Raw genomic sequence first — 19627 nt, 5'->3', positions numbered from 1 at the left:
AATCTATTATATTTATTTTATTATAAAACTATATATATAAATAATGGCTAATTAAGTAATTTACTTTAAAAATATATTGATTTATTATTTATTATTTTTTTATGAAAATTAAGGTACTAAGGGGGTGTTAGTAATTTACTTTTTAAGACATAAATTTTCATGACTCACTGAATCAGGATCCACTGCATCCGCATTCCGCCCTCTCTTTTACTCTCCACGTCGCGGTTTCCCAACTCCTTTCCTTCCGCCACCAGCGTTGTTGGACGTCTTGTTTTCTTTACATATACTGCACTTGGGTCTCGTCTCTGATTGCTCATCTCTCCTCGGTTAGGTTAAGGTTGCATGATCTCGTTCCAGATGGAATGATTTCCAGGTTGTTATTTTGACTCGATTCGGTTGGGATTTTTGGAGGAAAGCTTCTAGCTTTTGAATCATGAAAGCGCGGCTCGTCGTCTTCCCCATTAAGGGCAGGAACTGGTGTTTCAGTAAAAGCGCTGAGAAGACTGCCCCGGGACAGGAAGCTACTCTGCCTAATCCCACATGGAAGGAACTGTGGAAAACTATTGATTTTAGGGGAAAGAAGATGCCTGAGAACGCGGAGACTGTAGTTGATTTCGTTGCAAACAAGGTCATTTCCTTTTCAAGATTCACTTCCTCTAAAGTGTTTGTGTTTCTTTTTCTTTTTCTTTTTAAGGCCGTTTTGACACTTTCTCTTTTCTGAGCTTCTTTTGAAAGGTCGAGTTTGTCTAAAGTCGTGTTTTTTTGTTTAGTCCGGTTAATCACCTTAGAATGTGTTCTGATGCCTCGCTTTTAATTTTTTAGATGAATCGAGCTTGGGTCAATCTTGAGAAGGCTCCTAATGGGACAATGAAGAATAGGATCCACAGGTAGATGTATTTCTGGCAGTGCTCTACGGGACTTAAAAAGGAAAAGAACTTTCTGTTGGTTTATTTAAAATCGAGGACTATCTCCTCTAATACTGGTGTCAATCTTTTCAGCCTGGCAGTGCCTCTGTTATCACGTGTGAAGCCTTCCGAGACCTTTTTGAAGTCTATTTCCAAGGACATTACTAAGGTGGAGATAGCTTATCCGCCGAGGTTCATTTTCTTACCCGTTCATTTGTTTTGTTCAGCCAAGTTGCTTGTATCTGTAATAAAACGCAGATGCTTCTGCTTTCATTTGATTTTTACTTTTGTTGAATAGTTTGTCATTGGTATGAATTTGGTCTTTTCTGCAATAACATATAGAAATATTAATTGCGAATTTTAGTGTGCATTTAGTATATATATTATTCTGTTTAAGTGACTAATAAACTGTAGGCTACATGCTGAAGAGAACCAACTAGGTTTCCTGTAATTTCTACAACACAGATGTACAGTCATCCTTTTTCTTTCTTCTATCAAGGATATCACACTTTCAAAGATAGATTGGAATCCCTATTCTTCGAACTTTAGGCATAAATGTGGTTAATACTATTTCAAAGAAAATATTGTTGGTATTTTAGAGATGACTATGATTTTGAGGCTGCAAGTTTGGGAAAATCCTATCTTCACACTTGTTTCAATGATCTTTTTCGATATAAAGTTTCAGTTTCAAAGGAAAATATACTTATGGAGTTGTCTTGCTTCATTTTCCCCTTCAAATCATCCCTTTGATTGTCACATTATTACTTTTTGAAGACTGATTTTCTTCTATATTGCAGCCTGAATGAGCGTCTTGTTCGTCGAAGACTGCGGCATATTGCACTGAGGTAATATCATTCTTTCATTAGCAAGGTTCCCTGCATTATGGTCATTTTCTTTCTTGAGTAGGATGTGGTTTCATGTTGCGTTTAAATTGAAGACCTTACTTTGTGATTCACACATGGATTTTAGCCATGGAGATAACTTGCAGTGGTCAATACATATGCTTGCCATTTCTGCTGACATAGGAAGCTTTTTATTTTATTTTTTAAAATTGGAAACTTTTATTCTATCTTCTGCTTGTATGGGTTTACTCTGATTCATGATATCATTATGCCTTATGGGTCGTATAATTGACAATTCTAGTATCTTTGTCAAAAAAAAAAAAAAATGATAATTCATGTAATGCACGTGGAGGCTGCACATACTTTCTCTATCTTCTTGGCATTTAATTGTATTGTTACGACTTTGAGAAGAAGACAGAATTGTCTTGAATAGATATGTTACTATAGTTGTCTGTTAGATGCTAGCCAATGGCCTGGTGATAGTCGTCTTACTGTGCTGATTTGAACAGACCAGATTTGTCTGAATCATTAAGCATATACTTGTGAATTTGGAAATTGATTTTCTGATTCTTTTAAACTGGTGATTTAGGTGAAGTGCATTATACTGAAAAGAGGTGCTCCACTATCTGGTTTCGTCTTATTGTGCTTATTTGAACAGACCAGATTTGTCTGAATCATTAAGCATATACTCAGAATTTTGAAAATTGATTTTCTGATTCTTTTAAACTGGTGATTTAGGTGAAGTGCATTATACTGAAAAGAGGTGCTCCACTATCTGGTTTTCAGGGGATCTGCAGTTCATAAGAAATACTTCTATGGTTCACTTTCACTGCTGCCTTTTACATCAGTTTTTTCTGTAAGTCATTTTACTATTTTTCATTTCATACTTTGTCATAGATTCCATCTGTTACTGTAACCTGTTCAAGAGAGCAAAAACAGACAATTTCTTATATTTTATCCATCCTGATCGGCTTCTCTCTCTCTCTCACTATATATATAATATCGATATAAATATCTTGAAAAATAATGAAATCACTGTGGCGAAGATTAGTTTCTCCCCATGGAGATTTGGTTGGCCTTAATTGGGATATATTGTACTTGTGTTTGTTGGAAGGAGGGGGGGTTCCCTCCTCCCTCTTTTTAATTTTCTATAAAAATTTTACTCCTTTATCCATGCAAATAGTAATTTTAGAGAGCAACTCGAGTCTAGAGTTTCGATCAGCTAACCCCACCTAAGTATTATAGAATGGTACCCTTATATAGGATATGACAGGCCTCTGATGATTTGTGTATGTCAAGGTAATGCATTTATCTGTTTCTTATTTTTTTTTTTTCATTGAGCTCTGCCAACTTAATTTGGTCAATGTTCTGGACATACACCATGACTCTACTATTTTGTACATGAATGCTGATTGCTGCATACTAGTGAATTCGATTTATTTGGTAACCCGTTTATCTAATGGGTCAGGTTTTTTTTACCATGGTTAGCATTATGGTGTACTTTTTCTGTGTTTATGACATAGAAGCAAAAATGAATGATGGGAAACACTTGAGAGGATGATACTATTTTTGTTTGTTTGTGTAGTTTTTCTTTATCATCATTCAGAAACAAAATGATAAACAAAAGAAGAGTACGTAAATAAAACTAGTATAATTCTCTCTGAGCTACTACTAGGGACAAAATGTTCTTTCTAGTTTAGTTCTGCCACATCATCAGAAGTACAGACTTTATTGGTTGATTTCTAAGGCTCATGTCCTGGAATGGTTTGGTAGTAGCTAAGCCAATTTCTCTTTATTAGAAAATAATGCGTGCATGTTATTTTACTTAATTTAGGTTTGGCGATGAAGCTTTTGAAATCCATAATCTGAATCCAGTTTCTCTGTTAAAATGTAACACATAACAGGAGTCTTTAGCTATCTATTCTTTTATTCCTTGTGGGCATACTTTGTTTGAAAGGCTTGTTCTTCTTTCCAAATGCAAAATGAACAACCTCGTAGGTTACTGTCTGACCTGGGTTGGTAACTCTTATTTTTATTTATTTATTTTGTTCCTCTTGGATGGTTGATACACACACACAAACACCAAAATGAACAGCTTAGTAGGTTAATGTCAGACCTGGGTTGCTAACTCTTATTTTTATTTATTTATTTTGTTCCTTTTGGATGTACACACACACACCCCTCAAACCCTGGTGAGACTTGAACTTTAAGATCTCACTCTAGGAAACTGCATGTCTGTCAGCACATGGCTGTTGAACTAAAAGCTCAATCCCAATTGCTGTACCCTAAAGTAACTAAAATTTGGAAGAAATATCTTGTTTGCATTCGGCTACTTCTGTTTTTGGATGAGGTTTTCTAGGGGATTGCCTCCATCCTGACAAACCACCTAAGTTTCAGTCATAGGATCAATTGTGTCGTAGGAACACTGCTTTGATGTTGCATACTAGATGTGATGTCTACTGTACTGTTTTAATTTATTTATGAAATGATTTGTAGTGGTTTTAGGAACAACTTGCATTTACATATTTATATTTTTTTTCAGAAAAAATGCATATTTATTGAAGCTACATCAGTTCTGGTTTCGTAGTTCTAAATTATGGATTTATTTTATTTTTTACTCTAATGATTCTGATATTGTTCTGATGTTTCTTCTTGCTAGGTTTTACCTCTGCCGAATATACCATTCTTTTGGATTTTGTTTCGTTCATACTCTCACTGGGAAGCTCTCAAGGTGCGCTTATAATATGCTTTGAGATATATTTGTAGTGTTTATATTCATTGTCATGCACAATGAGACTCATATGCTGTTATTAAAAGTGAAGCAGTATGACATTATGCATGCACACTGCTTTGATTTCGGCTGCTTACTGTTTAGTTTTATTTTATTTTTTGCTATTGCTATCCTTTATAGGGAAGTGAGAGGCTTCTTCTTCTGGTGTCTGATTGTTCAAATATAAAGAATATAGAAGAAAACGGTCGTGGCACTGACAACTCTGAGTATGAACTCTGTGAATCGTCATCTACCCCTTGGGTAAGAAGTTTTTCTTCTTGGATTTAAGCTACTCAAAGTTGTCTTCAAATTTGCATTTTTACTTGATGTGCCTGTTCTGTAGGTTTTGATACCATCAAAGGAACTTGAGGAGCTTGTTTCTAGTGAAGTTGAGAGAAGTGATGCATTAAGCAATAACATCGTTTCTGCCATTTGCCAGGCATATAGGTTAGACAAGAAGGAAGTGTTGAAGTATAGGGACCTAAAATAACTATCTGCCAATCTTCTCTCACTTGTCTTTTCACGAGAAGGTGAAAAAGGAGCTTTTTTCGTAGAACACTGATTCGTTCCTTCTGATCTCATTGTAACTTTGGAATCAGTTATTTTTCATTTTTGTCTGAGATAACGAGTCAATTTTGGAATTATGTCGAATAAAGTATGTTTTTGAAATTGAATAAACTCGAGTCAATCAATTGTATTTTTTGTTTCATCTATCCCTAAATTAGAGTAATAATATAAAATTTTAATAAAATTATAAAATAACCAGTTCAATAAATAATCGCTATTAGGGTGAGAATAATTATAGATTTTTTGGGGAAGGATGACGAAATTACGAATAGAAGATCATTTATTGGTTAGGGTCCACAGCCGATGGGTTACCGCATAGAACTTTTTGGATCTGGATCTGAAGTTAATCTACGCCGTCTATTTATTTGAAACGCTAAAGGGACCCAGTATACTGAGTGATTGACAGATAGGGGACGCCGTGACGGGGAAGCGAGAGACAGGCCCGTACTTGATTCTCTGCTCTGCTGATTTTCCCCCGCCCAACCACCTCATTTTCGTCGGTTGAGTAGCCTTCTTCTCCCACTGAACTACATGAACCTACCAACCGCTCTCTCTTCCTCCCTCATCCACTCCCTGCTCTATCTCAGAGTTCTGCCCTCTGAACCCTAGCAACCGAATCTGTCTCATATGCGTCATCTCTGATGTTTAACGCTTAGATTTTCCTTCTCATTGTCCGCTCTTGATCTTTTATTGAGAGTAGAGATGGAGAGGGAGTCCTCCGACGAGGAGGAAGATCTCGAGACCCTAGTCGAGCAGAATGACACCAAGAATCGGAGATCCACTTTCGAGATCGGAGAATTCAACGACCGAATCCGTCGAAAGTTGGGAGGGCTTGGTTTTCGTAAGTGGTTCCTCATTGCCATCTCTCTTCCGCTTTTCTTGATCGTCATTTTCTTTTCTGTCGACATTAGCAGCTTGTTTCGTGGTTTTACGAGTGCTAAAGTTAATTCGCATTCTCCAAGCGAAAGGATGCGTGAGGCGGAGCTGCACGCTCTTTACCTCTTGAGAAATCAGCATTTAGGGCTTTTGGAGTTGTGGAATCGGACGTCGAGTAACTCGGTTTTGAATATGAATTCCAGTTCTAACTCGACTGCTAATGGTACAAGGGCTCAATCAACAGTTTCCACGGTGTTGATTGACGAGGTCAGATCTGCTTTGCTTAATCAGATAAGACTTAACAAAGAGATTCAGCAGTCGCTGTTATCTGCTCATCGAGTTGGAAATGTCTCGGACTTGGTTGATGGTACTCTGGGGCAGCCTGCTTTTGGTGTTAATACTTGTCGGAAAGTGGATAAATTAGTGGGGAGAAGGACAATTGAGTGGAAGCCAAAACCGGATAGATATTTGTTTGCTATTTGTTTGTCGGGCCAAATGTCAAACCATTTGATTTGCTTAGAGAAGCACATGTTCTTCGCTGCTCTATTAAATCGTGTATTGGTCTTTCCCAGCCACAGATTTGATTACCAGTATGACCGGGTTATAGACATCAGTCATATCAACGACTGTGTGGGGAGAAAAGTTGTTATTTCATTTGAAGAGTTCTCCGAAATAAAGAAGAATCACTTGCACATAAATAAATTTATTTGTTATGTAGCAGAGCCGCTGTGTTATTTAGATGAAGAACATATTAAGAGGTTAAAGTCTTTGGGTCTTTCCATGGGCAAGATTGAAGCAGCTTGGAAAGGAGATGGCAGGCCAGATAGACCCAAGAAGAGGAAATTTGAAGATGTTATGTCAAAATTTTCATGTGAAGATGAGGTTCTTGCAATTGGAGATATGTTCTATGCCAGCGTGGAGGAAGAATGGGTGATGCAACCAGGGGGGCCACTCGCCCACAAATGCACAGCTCTAATTCAACCAAGCCGGCTTATTGTTCTGACAGCTCAACGGTTTATTCAAACTTTCTTAGGTGGAAACTTCATTGCTCTGCATTTCCGACGACATGGATTTTTGAAGTTCTGGTGAGCTTTCTATTTTTATGTTTTTTTTACTGCGCTTCATTATTAATCAATTAAATACCTTGGTAGGCTTGTGCAGCAGAACAAATACTCAGATGTCCTGCTAAAAATTGGAACTGCATGTATTCATAGCTTGTAGACTAATAAAGGATAATATTTCAAACACTTGGATGAACACCTGTCAAGCATGTATGTGAATGAGTGTTTTTGTCAAGAGAATTGTTTACCAGAAATTTGAGAGAAGAAAATACAGATGATGGTGATTTCATGGTCAATGGAATCTCTTCCTCATCATGCACAAGGACTGTTTACCTAATCCTGTGGGCCATTCTACAACCTTGAGTTGCTATAGAAGTTCTATCTTACCTTCAATGAAAAAGAAAAGGGAACCGACATTTGCTTTCAAAGTTTAACTTATGTATTTCTCTTTTATAGACAAGTCCTAAAACTTTTCTGGATTTGTTTATTGCTGCATATGCAGTTTCCTGGTCCTAATATCTATCCTTCCATACAGTCTTGATTTGTATGACATGAGATTATTATTAATTATAAGTTGAACTCGTGACCAAAAAGTGGCATGGCATGCATGTTGTGATTTAAACTAGAAATGGCAGGTTTGTTGTTTTGTTAGGAAGGAAACTCTTTCAAAAGAGTTTGGTTCAATTTTTATCCAAATCTTTCTTCTTGTTCTCTTTATTTGGTTTCTTCTACTGATTTAATCAATAGAATCAGGTAGTGATGCTTAATACTGCTTATGCCAGTCTGCATGTCATTGTCATGCTTTATAGACATACTTGCCATCTTTAAAAAAGTCTTGTGGTTTATTCTTCATGGGAAAGGAAATCCCTGCTTTTGCTGGTATGTGTAGGTTTAATTCATTTATTATTAAAATAGAAGAAATTGCCGGTTCATTTTGAACTGTCTTTCTGATAATTTCTGTAATTTTCCTCAGTAATAACAAAGAGGAGAGCTGCTTCTTTCCAATTCCTCAAGCTGCTGATTGTATTCTTCGGGTGGTTGAGAGAGCCAATGCCCCTATAATTTATCTGTCCACCGATGCAGCTGAAAGTGAGACTAATCTGTTGCAATCACTAGTTGTGATGAATGGGAAGATGATCCCATTATTCAAAAGGCCCGAGCATACCTCAGTTGAGAAATGGGACGTGCTTCTTTATAGAAATCACATTGGCGGAGATGATCAGGTTTGTTAAAAAGCTTTTTTTTCTTTCATCTTACAATTTTGAAATGGAAGAAAACTACATATTTGGATATGTAATGTTGGCTGTTTGGGATTCTTAAGATGAGGAGGCTGTTCCAGGCCTTATATGCATCTGTTTCAAAGCCAGTGAGCCATTAGTATGATAGTTGTCATAAACTTGAGTGAGAAACAATGCCTTGTCATTACTAAATGTAGGGATTAGTTTGATGACCTTGTTTTTGCTATTCAAAAGGCCCTGAATCCCCATTGTCACTCAAACATAGTTTCTTTCGTTATAGGAGAAACCATATGACTAAATAATTGTGACAAAAATAGTTAAGAGCCATTTAGTCTTCCTATTAGGTGCAACCTGCAGGTTTTTTTTTTTTTTTTTTTTGTTTTATTGGATTTTGTTAGATAGAATAGAAATGAGGTCAGAATCCACAATAAGGTGCAGAGTGTCTATTGCGTGCCACTTTTTACTAGCCCATGTTTATTTGATTAGGTTGATGCCATGCTGGACAAGACAATATGTGCCATGTCCAACGTATTTATAGGAGCATCAGGTTCAACTTTCACTGAGGATATTCACCGACTTCGTAAAGACTGGGGATATGCATCAGTCTGTGACGAGTACCTCTGCAGCAGCGAGCAGCCTAATTTCATTGCAGACAAGGAGTGATAGGATGCTGCGTGAATCAGTCAGGTCATTCATTGTTCAGTTTCCATTTCGTGATTCTCTTTTATTTTTTCCTTCTTGTGATAAGCTTCATTCTTACTTAAAAAGTAAACAATGTGCAGCTGCATCGTGGTTGCCTATGTAATATTTGTTGTTGTGCATTAATGTATAGATGAGTATTGGGTTTTTGACGTATAAAGAGTTCTACTTATAGTTTTATGCATCTGTCAGGTTATCTGTGCTTCTTTCTGCCTCTAGTAGTTGAAAGATATTCTTTCTAGGTCTGTTTGGAACCCCTAGAAAAGAAAAGAAAAGGAAAAAAAAAAAAAAAAGAGAAAGAAAGTGATTATTAGAAGACACCGTATGCGACTCCTTGAAGTTGAATCATGAATCTCAGTTTCGATCAAATCAAATTGTAGAATGATAGCGAAGGTGCATGTCAATGTGATTTCCCTTTACGGTGGGTAGAGTTGAGAAAACGATGGAGGAGTGGGCATTTCATGGAATCAGACGACCAATACAATGGTCACCAAGTCTAAATTTACTCTTTATACAGAATCCTTATGCTTTAATCTTATTTGATTAGCCAAAACCATCCGACTTTTGTTTCCGTGTTGAAATCATGTCAACAGGGACGACTACAACCTCGCTTCGAAGACTGTTGAGGCCCTTCTTCTACGACCAAAGCAAATTATCCAAAAATGGATCAGCAGAATGAGAAGCCAATCTTGAAATTCTATTTACGGAGATTATGGAATCCAGGGAGGGTTTTTGGTAACTAAGCAAGACGGCTATGAAAGTCCGAGATGTATCAAAGTAGGAGAGAATCCATGAGGTAAACAGATATTTTTCTTGTTATTTTTCTAATTTTGAGGAGCTGGGCTAATTTGAATCAACTTGTGTCTTCTTCTTCGTTTCTTCAACATTTCCATTACCCGTCATCAATCTCTTCCATGGCAGCTACTCTCAATTTCAGAACCCCTCAATAGTACTATTAATTATAATTGATCAACTAAAATAAAATCGACCCAATATGAGAGGCTACGGAGGTGCCTCTCAGCCCTGGCGATAACGTTGTACGAGTCATTAGCAGAATTGATCTAACTGGGGGGTTTGTTGAGAGGATTCCGGTAACGGCGTCTAACGTTTCCCTAGACGTGTTTTTTTTTTTTTTTTTTTTTATAATAAGTTCTTTCAAGTTCAAAATCAAAACTTACCAATTGGGTTTTCGTGATTAGTTTTCTTTTTTATTCCGCCGATGGACTTCAAATGATGGCCTTGGTCCAGTGATTTCTCTTTTTCTTCTCTGGCTGTGAATTTGTGTCTTCCCCTTCTCGTCCTCTCCTCTCTGTCGTAAGAATCATCAACAAGATTCGTCATCGAGAGAGACATATACGTTTAACATGTTAGAATTTTAAAAATTTGGAATAATTATAAGCATGACAGTAATTTTATCTTTTCAATTAGAGTAAGCAAATATGTTTAGTCTAATTATAAGGTCTTATTAAATATATTATCTAAACAAAGTTACATTTGAAAGTTAAACCAATGAATTAATACGTAAATTTTATATTCTTTAAATGTTAATAATCTGGTTAATACTTGCGAATCAGGAAAATAAGAAATGTAAAATTAGAGAAACTAGAGAAATTGAAGCCGTCTTCCCTTGTGACGCTCCACGCAAAGAGACGTGTCAAAAGGGGAAAGCCTCTTTTACCGCAGAAAATAGTTTTGCGTCTGCTGGGAGACTCGAAGCTTGCGACGGCTTTGAAGTCTTCGAGCTAATGCCGCACTCTACAGACCTCACTTTCGTTTTCAATTTCTAGTTTTCTGGTTGGGGTTCCCCTCCTGGTTATAAGAGGGATGGGCTCTTTCTGTTGCTCCTTTATCTTCGTCTGCCATACTAGATATGCTGCAGCCAGTTTTTCCTCTTTCGTGGTACTCGTGCTTTGATCTTTTTTGCCTCTGGGGAAGAGAGTGAAATCCCTTTTTGGGGTTCAGTTTACTTCTCAGATTTTGCTGGTTTCAGTCAAGAAAGTAAAGTTTTTTAGTGGCTTTTGGTTCCGTACTGGTGATTTGGGAATTGCTGGTCGACCTCGCGTTTTAGCAGTTTTCTGCATACGTTCCTGGCATCGAGTCCTGTCTAGTCTCCGCTTTTATTTCTAATTTCTAGTTCATCCAGGGGAAGCGAGAAATCGCATCTTTCTTCAGTTTGTTTTTTCTGGAATCGTGAGGTTTCTGTCTTCCTGATAGAGAAGCTCAAGATCTTGGCTGAGCTAATATTACCAGAGGGAAAGAGAACTTATATAACATGTCCGGCATCAACATGGATATCTCGCTAAAAGACTCCATGCCTGTTTCAATAATGGGGAAGGTTATGTTGGCTGCCATCGTTGTCCTTTTTCTCACAGTCGTCTTTGTCATCTTTCTCCATCTATATACCAAATGGTTTTGGCGCAGAAACGCCAATTCACCGTCCCGCCGGTCTGGATTTGTCTTTGCCCCCAACAGGGATGCTCTGGCCTCTCGGCAAGGCCTGGACGCGTCCATCATGCGGTCTCTTAATGTCCTAGTTTATCAGTCTGCGGAATTCAAGGAAGGTCTGGAATGTGCGGTGTGTCTCTGTGAATTGTCTGACGGTGAGAAAGCGAGATTACTGCCAAAGTGTAACCACGGATTCCATTTGGATTGTATAGACATGTGGTTTCAATCTCATTCCACTTGCCCCGTTTGTAGGAGCCCGGTTGCTCCGGAGTCATCCATTTCAGCTTCCGGTGATTCGGAGTTGCCAGTTTCTGACATGACTTCTGCGGAAGGGCAGTCAGTGGAGTCTGTGAATTTTCCTACAAATGTATTGTTTTGGGGTAACCAAGATCAAGTTAACACCGGGTGGATAAGTGCAGAGGAAGGTCCTTCATCTTCTTCAACGAACGAGAAAGAAGGAAACAGAAAGATAGTGATTGAGTGTCCGAGGAGGTTGACAGAGGGATCTCCAGCTCCTTCACCGAGTTCACTTCGGTTTACAGAGGAGGAAACAAAGTCCCCTGTGACTCGCTTGAGGTCTCTGAAGAGGCTTTTGAGTAGGGAAAAAAGGCTGGTTGTTCCGTGTAGCCCTACTGGAGGAGATATTGAGCAGGGCTTAGGTGGAAGTAATCAGAGCCCTGCTATGCGCATGGATTCTTGAAAACTTCATGAAGCTATTTTGATCTTTACTACAAAAGTGCAGATTCTTGCATGCAATTGTTTTTTTTTTTTTTTTTTTGGTGAAGTTGGTGTATAGTCGAGAGAGCTGTCTAATCCAGGATATTCTGGGTGCCAAATTGCAGTTATTCTTGGTGCTACTAAGATGAATCGAGAACAATCATCTATGGATCTGCACAGGGAATCATCTGTGTTCCTTTTAACTGGATTTTGCTCTATCATTTGATGTTTGCATCAAGCTCTTAGGCGTTATGTTAGTTTGTTTATTCTTGATGGAATTTGTACAGGATAAGGCAAATTTGCCTACCAAGAGTATGTAAATAGACTGGCTCATTCTGTTTGTGGAATTTGATTTTTATTTTAAAAATTTTCTGGTGCCAGTTCTACTGTATACTCCAACTAATACCTGAATATCTAAGAAGAGTCTGATCTTATTTTAATTGCTTATTATAGAGCAACAATTCATAACTGAATACCATTGGTGGTATTAGAAAAAGTCAATCATCTCTTCCTTTAATTTAATTTTTTTTTTCTGCTGGTATTCATGTTATGTTTTGCACTGGTTCTGGATATGATGTATTCCCATTCTTTATATTTGTAGAATACTCTGAGGGAGTTGCTTTTGTTGCTGCTGTCTTTGTGATCTGTCTCTTATTCACTTCAACTCTCCCACATCTTTCTGTTCTCTCTTAGTTGTATTTCATACAGATAACTTTTTGGAAGACAGACAGTTTTTTTTTGTCTGTTTCTGAATGATAAATGGAGGAGCTGAATTACTAACTTTTTAAAAGGATCCTCATTTTAGTGATCAAGAATCAAGATTTAGGATAGTGTGTATTGTTGGAATTTAAACCAGGAAGAATAACAAGCAGTACTGCTTTGAGACTCAAACTGCTCAAGCTTGTTCAGGTCTCTGTGGCCAGACTACTCTGTGCAGTTTCTGCCCAAGTTCACCTCAATGTTTCTGGGGCTTTGATGGGGTGACGATTTTTTTACCCATGTCTAATTAAGCTTCCTCTTTCCTTAACACAAAAAAAAAGTAGTGGACAAGAAGATATCTGAACCTGGGTTTCCTTTGATGCATGGCTGAGAATAAGCTGCCATTGCTTTTCTCCATCATTCCTCTCTTTTCTTTTCATGTGTTTTCACTAACAAAGGTTTCAGAGTACCCACTTCAAAGTTCTGATCAATCTGAACAATTATTGACATTCATGGCGACCATTGTTTCTTAATTCTAACAGTGCTTTTCTGACTGCAGTGCAAAGTAGATTCACAAAATAGTTTATACTTGAATCTAACAAATAACCCAGACTCATCTCCCTTCTCCATACAGCTTCTTGTGATCTGTATCTTCATTTGCATGCACCGAAAAATGGTCTGAATGTGCCTGTGTACTGGCTGCTGAGGCTTCTTAAAAACTGTTCAAAATAGCAATTCAAACCGGTGTACAATATAGGTCATACTGATTGGCTGATAAAATAACAATGTCTTATTTATAAGTGAATCAAGAACTCTGACAGTGCATATACATAAATCTGTCTAACACTTCTAGAACTAATGTATAAACCAGAGATAATGATATTATTATAAATATAATGAAGTAAATTACATTTTTTTGTATGAGGAAGAGAAAGATAGGAGCAGCCATCAGTATAATGACAACCAACTTTAGGTAAACTTGTCCAACCTCCATCCCTCTAATGGCCTAATGAAAGCTCATAGCATGTTGATTTAAGTGGCTTTTGTTGACATTAGTAAGGGTAGTTATGAAGTAAATATTACCCTTTAAATTGGGTGTTTGTGAATGTATTTGTGCAATTAAAATTTAGTAAACAATTGCAACCATGTTGGTAGTATTTGTTAAAAGAGATGCAAAGCCTACAACTCTAGCAGAAATGAGGACTTTACCCTTATTTAACTTTTAATGCATCAAAGTTATAAAATGAAGAAAGAAGTGAACCCTTCACCAACCCATAATTGAGCAGAAAGGGGATTCCCCTCTCTGTCTCTCTCTCCTTCCCTTCCTATGTCTGCTGGAGAAGAGGGAATTTGAACATGGATGGGAGAGATGTGTTCCCACATTATGAAGCAAGCTTTCAATGAAGAACAAGTTGTTGCCTCCTATTCTCTCGATAGGAAACAATGGTAAGGTGGTAGGTTCCCCTTTTTTCTATTAATCAATAAAAGAGGATGATCACTCCCCTCCCCCTGTCATCCTCTTTTCGAAAATCTCAATTTGAATTTTTTTGGAAATCTATGATAAGAAAAAAATATTTCTACCTTGTTGAATGAAGGCCACTCGTATCCCAAAGAAAATCTTCCTTCTAAATCTCCACTGCTTGAACATTACCTTGAACCCAATCATTTAATTATTTCAAAATAATTATTATAATGATGAACTGGTAATTTCCTAATTTCATTTGCAATGATTTGCTCTTGCTTCAAATCTGCTTAATGACCAAATCCTCTCTTCGTTTGCTCTCAGTTTGTTAATGGCAGAGTATCAGTCCTAAACTCTAGAACAAAGAGCGCATTTTAGCCAGGTATAGCACATCTGAAAATTAAGGTGCGCATTGTGCGCAGAGCACGAGTCGGTCGACGGGAGAGCGAGGCGATGTCGAGTCCAGAAATATTCGAGGTGTGTTTCTATGATGAGCGAGCAATGTGGAGGTCCCTTTCCGATATCAACCGGCAAAAGTTTAGATCGCCGTCCAGGAAAAAAAGGAGAAAAAACAGATGAAAAACTAAACTGGAGCGCAATTTCTACGACAAAAAAACGTGTTTTGCCCTATAACAATCCATTCGAAAAGAACCCCCACAATTTTTTTTTTTTTTTTTGGGGTCTTTGAGTAAAGCGCTCGGCGAAGGAGGATTTGGAGGGTATCTAAGGCAACCTGGGCGTATCCTGCAGCATCTTCTGACACTTCTCTTCGTCTGTGCGTTCGAAGATATACACCGACCTGGCGGCTTTATCCATTCATGCATGTGCCGCCGCTTTTGAGATATTCTCTAACTCATTGGGAGTTACAGTTTCTTTTCTTTTTTTCATCCGTTTTATTGGAGCAACATGGGTATTCCCCTTATTTAAGGGAATCTCCGTTGGAGAGTGAATCTTCGTAGTTGATGTTTGCTTTTTTCTGTGCGATTAATCCGCTGTGTTCCAGTCGGGTATCTGATGTTTTTTATACAGGTGATTTTAGTGATACCCATTTCCTTTTCTAGGCGATTTGTATTATTTTAGTTTCATATTTTCCATTCTTTGGTTGGAAATAATTCCCTGTTTTAACATGATCCATAATTGTTGCTCCTACACTTTGGAGGATTCAGTATGGATCCGGGAACTTTAATTTGTTTTTTACTCAAGCTCGTCTTCCTTCTGCTGGTACGGCATTTTTACGGTTAAGTTTCGAGTTATTCTAATACACGAGATATTCCACAAACCATTTAGATGATTAAACTGTTGCTTCTTTATCTTCTGTCTTATCTCCTTCTTTCCGCACCTTTTTTTTTTTTTTAATTTTTTTTTTCTGGGAGGAAATATCTTCTTCTGGGTTCTTGTTAAAGTCCTCGCTTGGTGTCTTGCGTTGTTTCGCAGTTGGTTCTGCATTCATCGTCTGGATTCTCGTAGCTGATTCCTGCAGGAAATCCTGAGGGACTTGGATGTCCTTTTCGGCTGGGTTTGAATCACTTGGGGGAATGTGGCCTTCGTTATGTTTAGGAGAGCAAGTTTGCGATTTTTGATCCATCAAGTTGCTGCTACAGGTCGGATTACTGTTCCAATAAATCGTGGTACAATGGCTTTGAGCAAAGAGCTCTTCCTCATGCAGTATTGCGGGCTTAGTCAGATGAGTTTAGCAAAACGAAAATCTCAGTGTGAAACTACGGTTCTTTTTTATACTGGCGCTGGAGTTAAGCTCAACATGGGTACAGGGTTAGTATTAAAAGGTTGCGGAAATCTCTCTGATGGCATTTTGAAAAGTGAAGGAATCAAAGCTCGTGCAGTGGCTCCTTATGGGCAATTGCTTCGTGATTCTAAAATTGGGATTGAGGACCTAAATGCCAAGTTGATGAATGGGCATGCAACTTACAGACATGGAAGCTCACTTGGATTTCCTGAGCAATCATTGCTTGGAAAATTAGTTGTGGCAGTTGATGTAGATGAAGGTAGTTCTTCAGCCCTTCAAAATTTATTAATGCATAACTATATATATACATACATATATAGATAAAAGAAGACATTCATGCATTTGTGTATATTGTGTGAATGTAAGCATGAATGCATGTTTTGTGGTATTTGTTTATTGAAGCTTTCATCTCCTGTTGGAACTCATATATATGGAGCTGTATTGCATGAATTAGTAGAAGAAAAGCATAATTTTTACATGCATGGTATGTCCATCTATGGAGTAATCTACTTTGAGTTTCTAACATAATAGTGGTGTTTTTGTTTCTCATGCAGTCTTAGGAAGCTTTCTTTCTGCTTTAAACAAGTTTATTGCGGATCGTCACTCTTTGAATCATTCAGTCTCTGAGTACCATGTTTATGAGTTCTTTAAGGTACATTAATATTAAGATTTTGGCATTTGCTTTTCAGTTTATAACTCTATAATCTGTCATATATTTTGTTTGCAGATATGGAAATGTTCTCGCATGGAAGGTACCATCGAAGAGGACCTGACTTTTTCATACCTTCATTTACAGTTGGATTTTGAGTGCCTGATGAAATTTTCTGGCATTTTGTAAATACAAAGTCTCACCTGTTTTTGTAAAATGAAGGGAAAAAAAAATTTAAGTGAGACCATACTTAGTTCTAGCTTTGTCTTGAACAAGAAACAGCCTTGCTGACCAGATACTCTTTCTTTGGGGCAGCTGATCTCCGTGTTCATGAGTTCTTTAAAACACCCTACTTCAAATCTGGGATATATCCTCTTCCAGGTGCTCAACGAGCTCTTGCTAGACTCTCTAGATACTGCAGTCTCTCGGTTGTCACGTAAGTTCTTATTTTGGAAAATTTATCCCTTTCAAATTGGAATTGTCTTGATTTTCAGGGATTTTTTTGAATGTGTAGATCTCGGCAGAACGTAATTAAAGACCACACAATTGAATGGATCGAGAGACACTACCCAGGCTTGTTTCAAGAAATTCATTTTGGAAATCATTTTGCTTTGGATGGACAGTCGAGACCTAAATCAGAGATCTGCAGGTAAACCTTCTTTTCTCTAACTTTGCTGTTTGGAATTTTTCTTGAGATGGGTGATATGCAATCAGATTTTAGCTGTGAATGGTGAGCCTTTGATAGCTTCAGAGATAGCAGCTGAAAGCTGTTTGACACAGTGACAAGAGCCAATAATTTTACTATGTTGATTAACTCCAAATGCTAAGAGGGAATACCAGACTAAGATCTGAATTTTGATCAACCTACAGGCTAGCCTTAGTTGGTCTTTTATTAGTTTTTGTTTCATATTGTCATTTAAAATTTGAACTTCTCCATTTGAACAAAAAAAAAAAATTGGTACTTCTTACTTTGTCTAATTTCTGTTTCTGATTGGTACAAGTGTACCCTATCATGTTCTGTCTACAAACTTTTCCTGGCCCTAATATCTGTATCATCTACTTCATCATAGTTGATTTTGTTATCAAGTAATTCACAATTTAGAAAGAACAAGAATTCATGTTAAAATATTAATACCGTTCTGGCTTGATGGATGGATTGTTAGCAGGTCGATGGGAGCGCAAGTTTTGATTGATGATAACCCCATATATGCCATAGAATGTGCAGAAGCGGGTATGAGAGTTCTGCTTTTCGACTATAATAACTAGTACCCCTGGTGCAAAATAGCTTCTCCAGAGCTACACCCTCTTGTGACCAAAGTCCATAATTGGCAAGAAGTCGAACAAAGATTACTTGCATGGATCACTCCTTAGATATTTTAAAATGGTTGTCAAACAGTTTGGACCAGCTAAGGTGACAGAATAGTGATGCATCCCCCTGTAGTAAATTGATTTCTGGGGACTTTCATGAAATCTGAAATCATCATACAGATTATGAATACCGCCCAGAATGTATATTGCCCACAGTGAAATTCCCACTAGAAAACCCAGTTTACATATTACATTCTCTCTCTCTCTCTATATATATATATATATGTTCTTGCTATCAAAAGAATCCGTGTGAATGAAAAGGTTGCTATTGAACCATCACAATCAACAAATTAACATCCCAAAGTGCCCTTGAAAAAAGGAGAAGGAAGATTCGATCGAAGCATCTATCTCAAATTGCGACTTTAGGTAAAGCGAAGATTAGTGATGGCTTTACACTCTTTTCACGTTACAAGGTAGATGGGGCCGAAGTTCTTGGCATTCCTGGGGTGGTTGATCTTGTCCAAGCACATGTAAGGAATCTCCACCTCCTCCTTCCTACCGGAGTCGAAGAGGCTTGCTATCGGCCCAGAAGTGGGTCGTCCGCTCCGGTATGCAGGGACCACCCGGAAGATGGGGCCCGACACGACGCCGCGTTTAAGTCGAGGAATGCAGGGGTCAATCGTACCATGGGTGGATTCATTGTGAGGCTCGACATTTTTCTTGGATTTGAACCAGAAGAAGAGGGAGCTCTTCCATGATTTTTTGCTCTTCCTTCCTGCGTCCCCTCTATTCATCGTGACCGATGGGTGTTCCGAGGAGTCAAAGTTCGCCTGGCTTGCGTGTTTCTTTGCAGCTTCCAGGAACTGAAGTCAGAAGAGGATGGTGTTAATTGAGAATCATCATTTGGTAGAGTGCTGTAAAGCTAAAGCGGGATTATTTCTGTGGGCGCCCCATTTGAGTGCTTCACGAGTTAGGTACTACCTACATGCCATCTTCTTGACAAGAAGTCTTTGTACCAATTATCAATGGGGTGGGAGCACGGCAGAAATCCATTTGCAATGGAGGAAATGATGAGAGTGATAACACTTGTCTTCTACGCTAATGCAGAAGTCCAAAGTGATCAAACAGAATATTCTGAAAAAAGTTTTGGTTAAATGAAAATTGAGAAAGTTTTCGATTCATACCTCTGAGAAATGCAGCTGAACGACAGATTGTTGGAGCAGCAGTGTAGCAGAGCCACAGAGAGAGAGAGAGAGAGAGAGAGGGACCAAAAAACGAAGAAAGCAAGGACGATTCGCGCTATTTCAGTAAGGAAAAACAGAGAAGTAGAAAATGCGACGCTATCTGAAATCCATTAAAGAGCTGTGAGACAGAAGCATAGAAATAAGAAAAGAGAATGACATGGAAGCGGCGTTTTGTTGTAGGTATGGAAAATGGCCGGCGGGGTTGCCGGTTTTGGGCGTCAGTGGCGTAACGAAAGCTGGATGCTGGTGAGCAGCGAAGGGACACGGGAGGGGAAAAGACTGTAATGCCGGTGTCTTTTTAAAATAGGGGAGGGTGAATCGGTCTGTTCGAATAGATCCCGGTCAACGGCTAAGCAAGTGATGGGTCGTGTTCAGAAAAGAGAGAAAGTTTCGACCGCGAT

General features: G+C 38.2%; 4 protein-coding genes and 1 long non-coding RNA gene across 6 annotated transcripts; 4 read left to right on the top strand and 1 right to left on the bottom strand.

The window, feature by feature from the left end:
* Positions 1-210: 210 nt before the first annotated feature.
* Positions 211-5177, top strand: LOC137957117 (uncharacterized protein C23H3.12c). Its single transcript, XM_068804839.1, has 8 exons — positions 211-628; positions 823-887; positions 999-1097; positions 1703-1750; positions 2534-2603; positions 4407-4478; positions 4659-4778; positions 4861-5177. Exons 1-8 carry the CDS (start codon positions 434-436, stop codon positions 5005-5007), a joined length of 816 nt encoding a protein of 271 aa, XP_068660940.1. The 5' UTR covers positions 211-433; the 3' UTR covers positions 5008-5177.
* Positions 5178-5537: 360 nt separating this feature from the next.
* On the top strand, positions 5538-9810 carry LOC137956691 (O-fucosyltransferase 36-like). 2 transcript variants are annotated; one of them, XM_068804282.1, is made up of 4 exons: positions 5538-7045; positions 7995-8244; positions 8746-8946; positions 9552-9810. In XM_068804282.1, the coding sequence occupies exons 1-3, from the start codon at positions 5787-5789 to the stop codon at positions 8920-8922; spliced, it is 1686 nt and encodes a 561-aa protein (XP_068660383.1). In that variant the 5' UTR covers positions 5538-5786; the 3' UTR covers positions 8923-8946; positions 9552-9810. The 2 variants fall into 2 exon arrangements, with proteins under 2 accessions (XP_068660383.1, XP_068660382.1); XM_068804281.1 differs by lacking the exon at positions 9552-9810 and having other exon boundaries at positions 8746-9136.
* Positions 9811-10649: 839 nt separating this feature from the next.
* LOC137956898 (RING-H2 finger protein ATL60) lies at positions 10650-12462 on the top strand. The gene has a single exon (XM_068804563.1). The coding sequence runs from the start codon at positions 11231-11233 to the stop codon at positions 12101-12103; it is 873 nt and encodes a 290-aa protein (XP_068660664.1). The 5' UTR covers positions 10650-11230; the 3' UTR covers positions 12104-12462.
* Positions 12463-14781: 2319 nt separating this feature from the next.
* Positions 14782-18235, top strand: LOC137956692 (uncharacterized). The gene is made up of 7 exons (XM_068804283.1): positions 14782-15310; positions 15883-16284; positions 16580-16677; positions 16753-16777; positions 16990-17110; positions 17189-17323; positions 17838-18235. The coding sequence occupies exons 1-7, from the start codon at positions 15244-15246 to the stop codon at positions 17938-17940; spliced, it is 951 nt and encodes a 316-aa protein (XP_068660384.1). The 5' UTR covers positions 14782-15243; the 3' UTR covers positions 17941-18235.
* A 57-nt stretch (positions 18236-18292) lies between these two features.
* LOC137956694 (uncharacterized) lies at positions 18293-19522 on the bottom strand. The gene is made up of 2 exons (XR_011113260.1): positions 19167-19522; positions 18293-18845 (listed from the first exon to the last, which is right to left on the bottom strand). It is a non-coding gene; the product is annotated as an uncharacterized lncRNA (long non-coding RNA).
* Positions 19523-19627: the final 105 nt, after the last annotated feature.

The sequence above is a fragment of the Aristolochia californica genome, unplaced genomic scaffold, assembly GCF_029961685.1.
Source record: "Aristolochia californica isolate CCGP_79_NKW_82.1479 unplaced genomic scaffold, dmAriCali1.0.hap1 SCAF_2, whole genome shotgun sequence".
Lineage (NCBI taxonomy): Eukaryota > Viridiplantae > Streptophyta > Magnoliopsida > Piperales > Aristolochiaceae > Aristolochia > Aristolochia californica.
This window is presented reverse-complemented; position numbering and strand designations above follow the sequence as displayed.

Coding starts and splice junctions, on each gene's coding strand:
- LOC137957117 (XM_068804839.1), top strand. CDS start 434: ATGAAAGCGCGGCTCGTCGTCTTCCCCATTAAGGGCAGGAACTGGTGT. Junction 888..998: donor ATGAAGAATAGGATCCACAG/GTAGATGTATTT, acceptor CAATCTTTTCAG/CCTGGCAGTGCCTCTGTTAT. Junction 4,479..4,658: donor CTCACTGGGAAGCTCTCAAG/GTGCGCTTATAA, acceptor TATCCTTTATAG/GGAAGTGAGAGGCTTCTTCT.
- LOC137956691 (XM_068804282.1), top strand. CDS start 5,787: ATGGAGAGGGAGTCCTCCGACGAGGAGGAAGATCTCGAGACCCTAGTC. Junction 7,046..7,994: donor CATGGATTTTTGAAGTTCTG/GTGAGCTTTCTA, acceptor AATTTTCCTCAG/TAATAACAAAGAGGAGAGCT. Junction 8,245..8,745: donor ACATTGGCGGAGATGATCAG/GTTTGTTAAAAA, acceptor TTATTTGATTAG/GTTGATGCCATGCTGGACAA.
- LOC137956898 (XM_068804563.1), top strand. CDS start 11,231: ATGTCCGGCATCAACATGGATATCTCGCTAAAAGACTCCATGCCTGTT.
- LOC137956692 (XM_068804283.1), top strand. CDS start 15,244: ATGTTTGCTTTTTTCTGTGCGATTAATCCGCTGTGTTCCAGTCGGGTA. Junction 16,678..16,752: donor ATGTTTATGAGTTCTTTAAG/GTACATTAATAT, acceptor TTTTGTTTGCAG/ATATGGAAATGTTCTCGCAT. Junction 17,324..17,837: donor CCTAAATCAGAGATCTGCAG/GTAAACCTTCTT, acceptor ATGGATTGTTAG/CAGGTCGATGGGAGCGCAAG.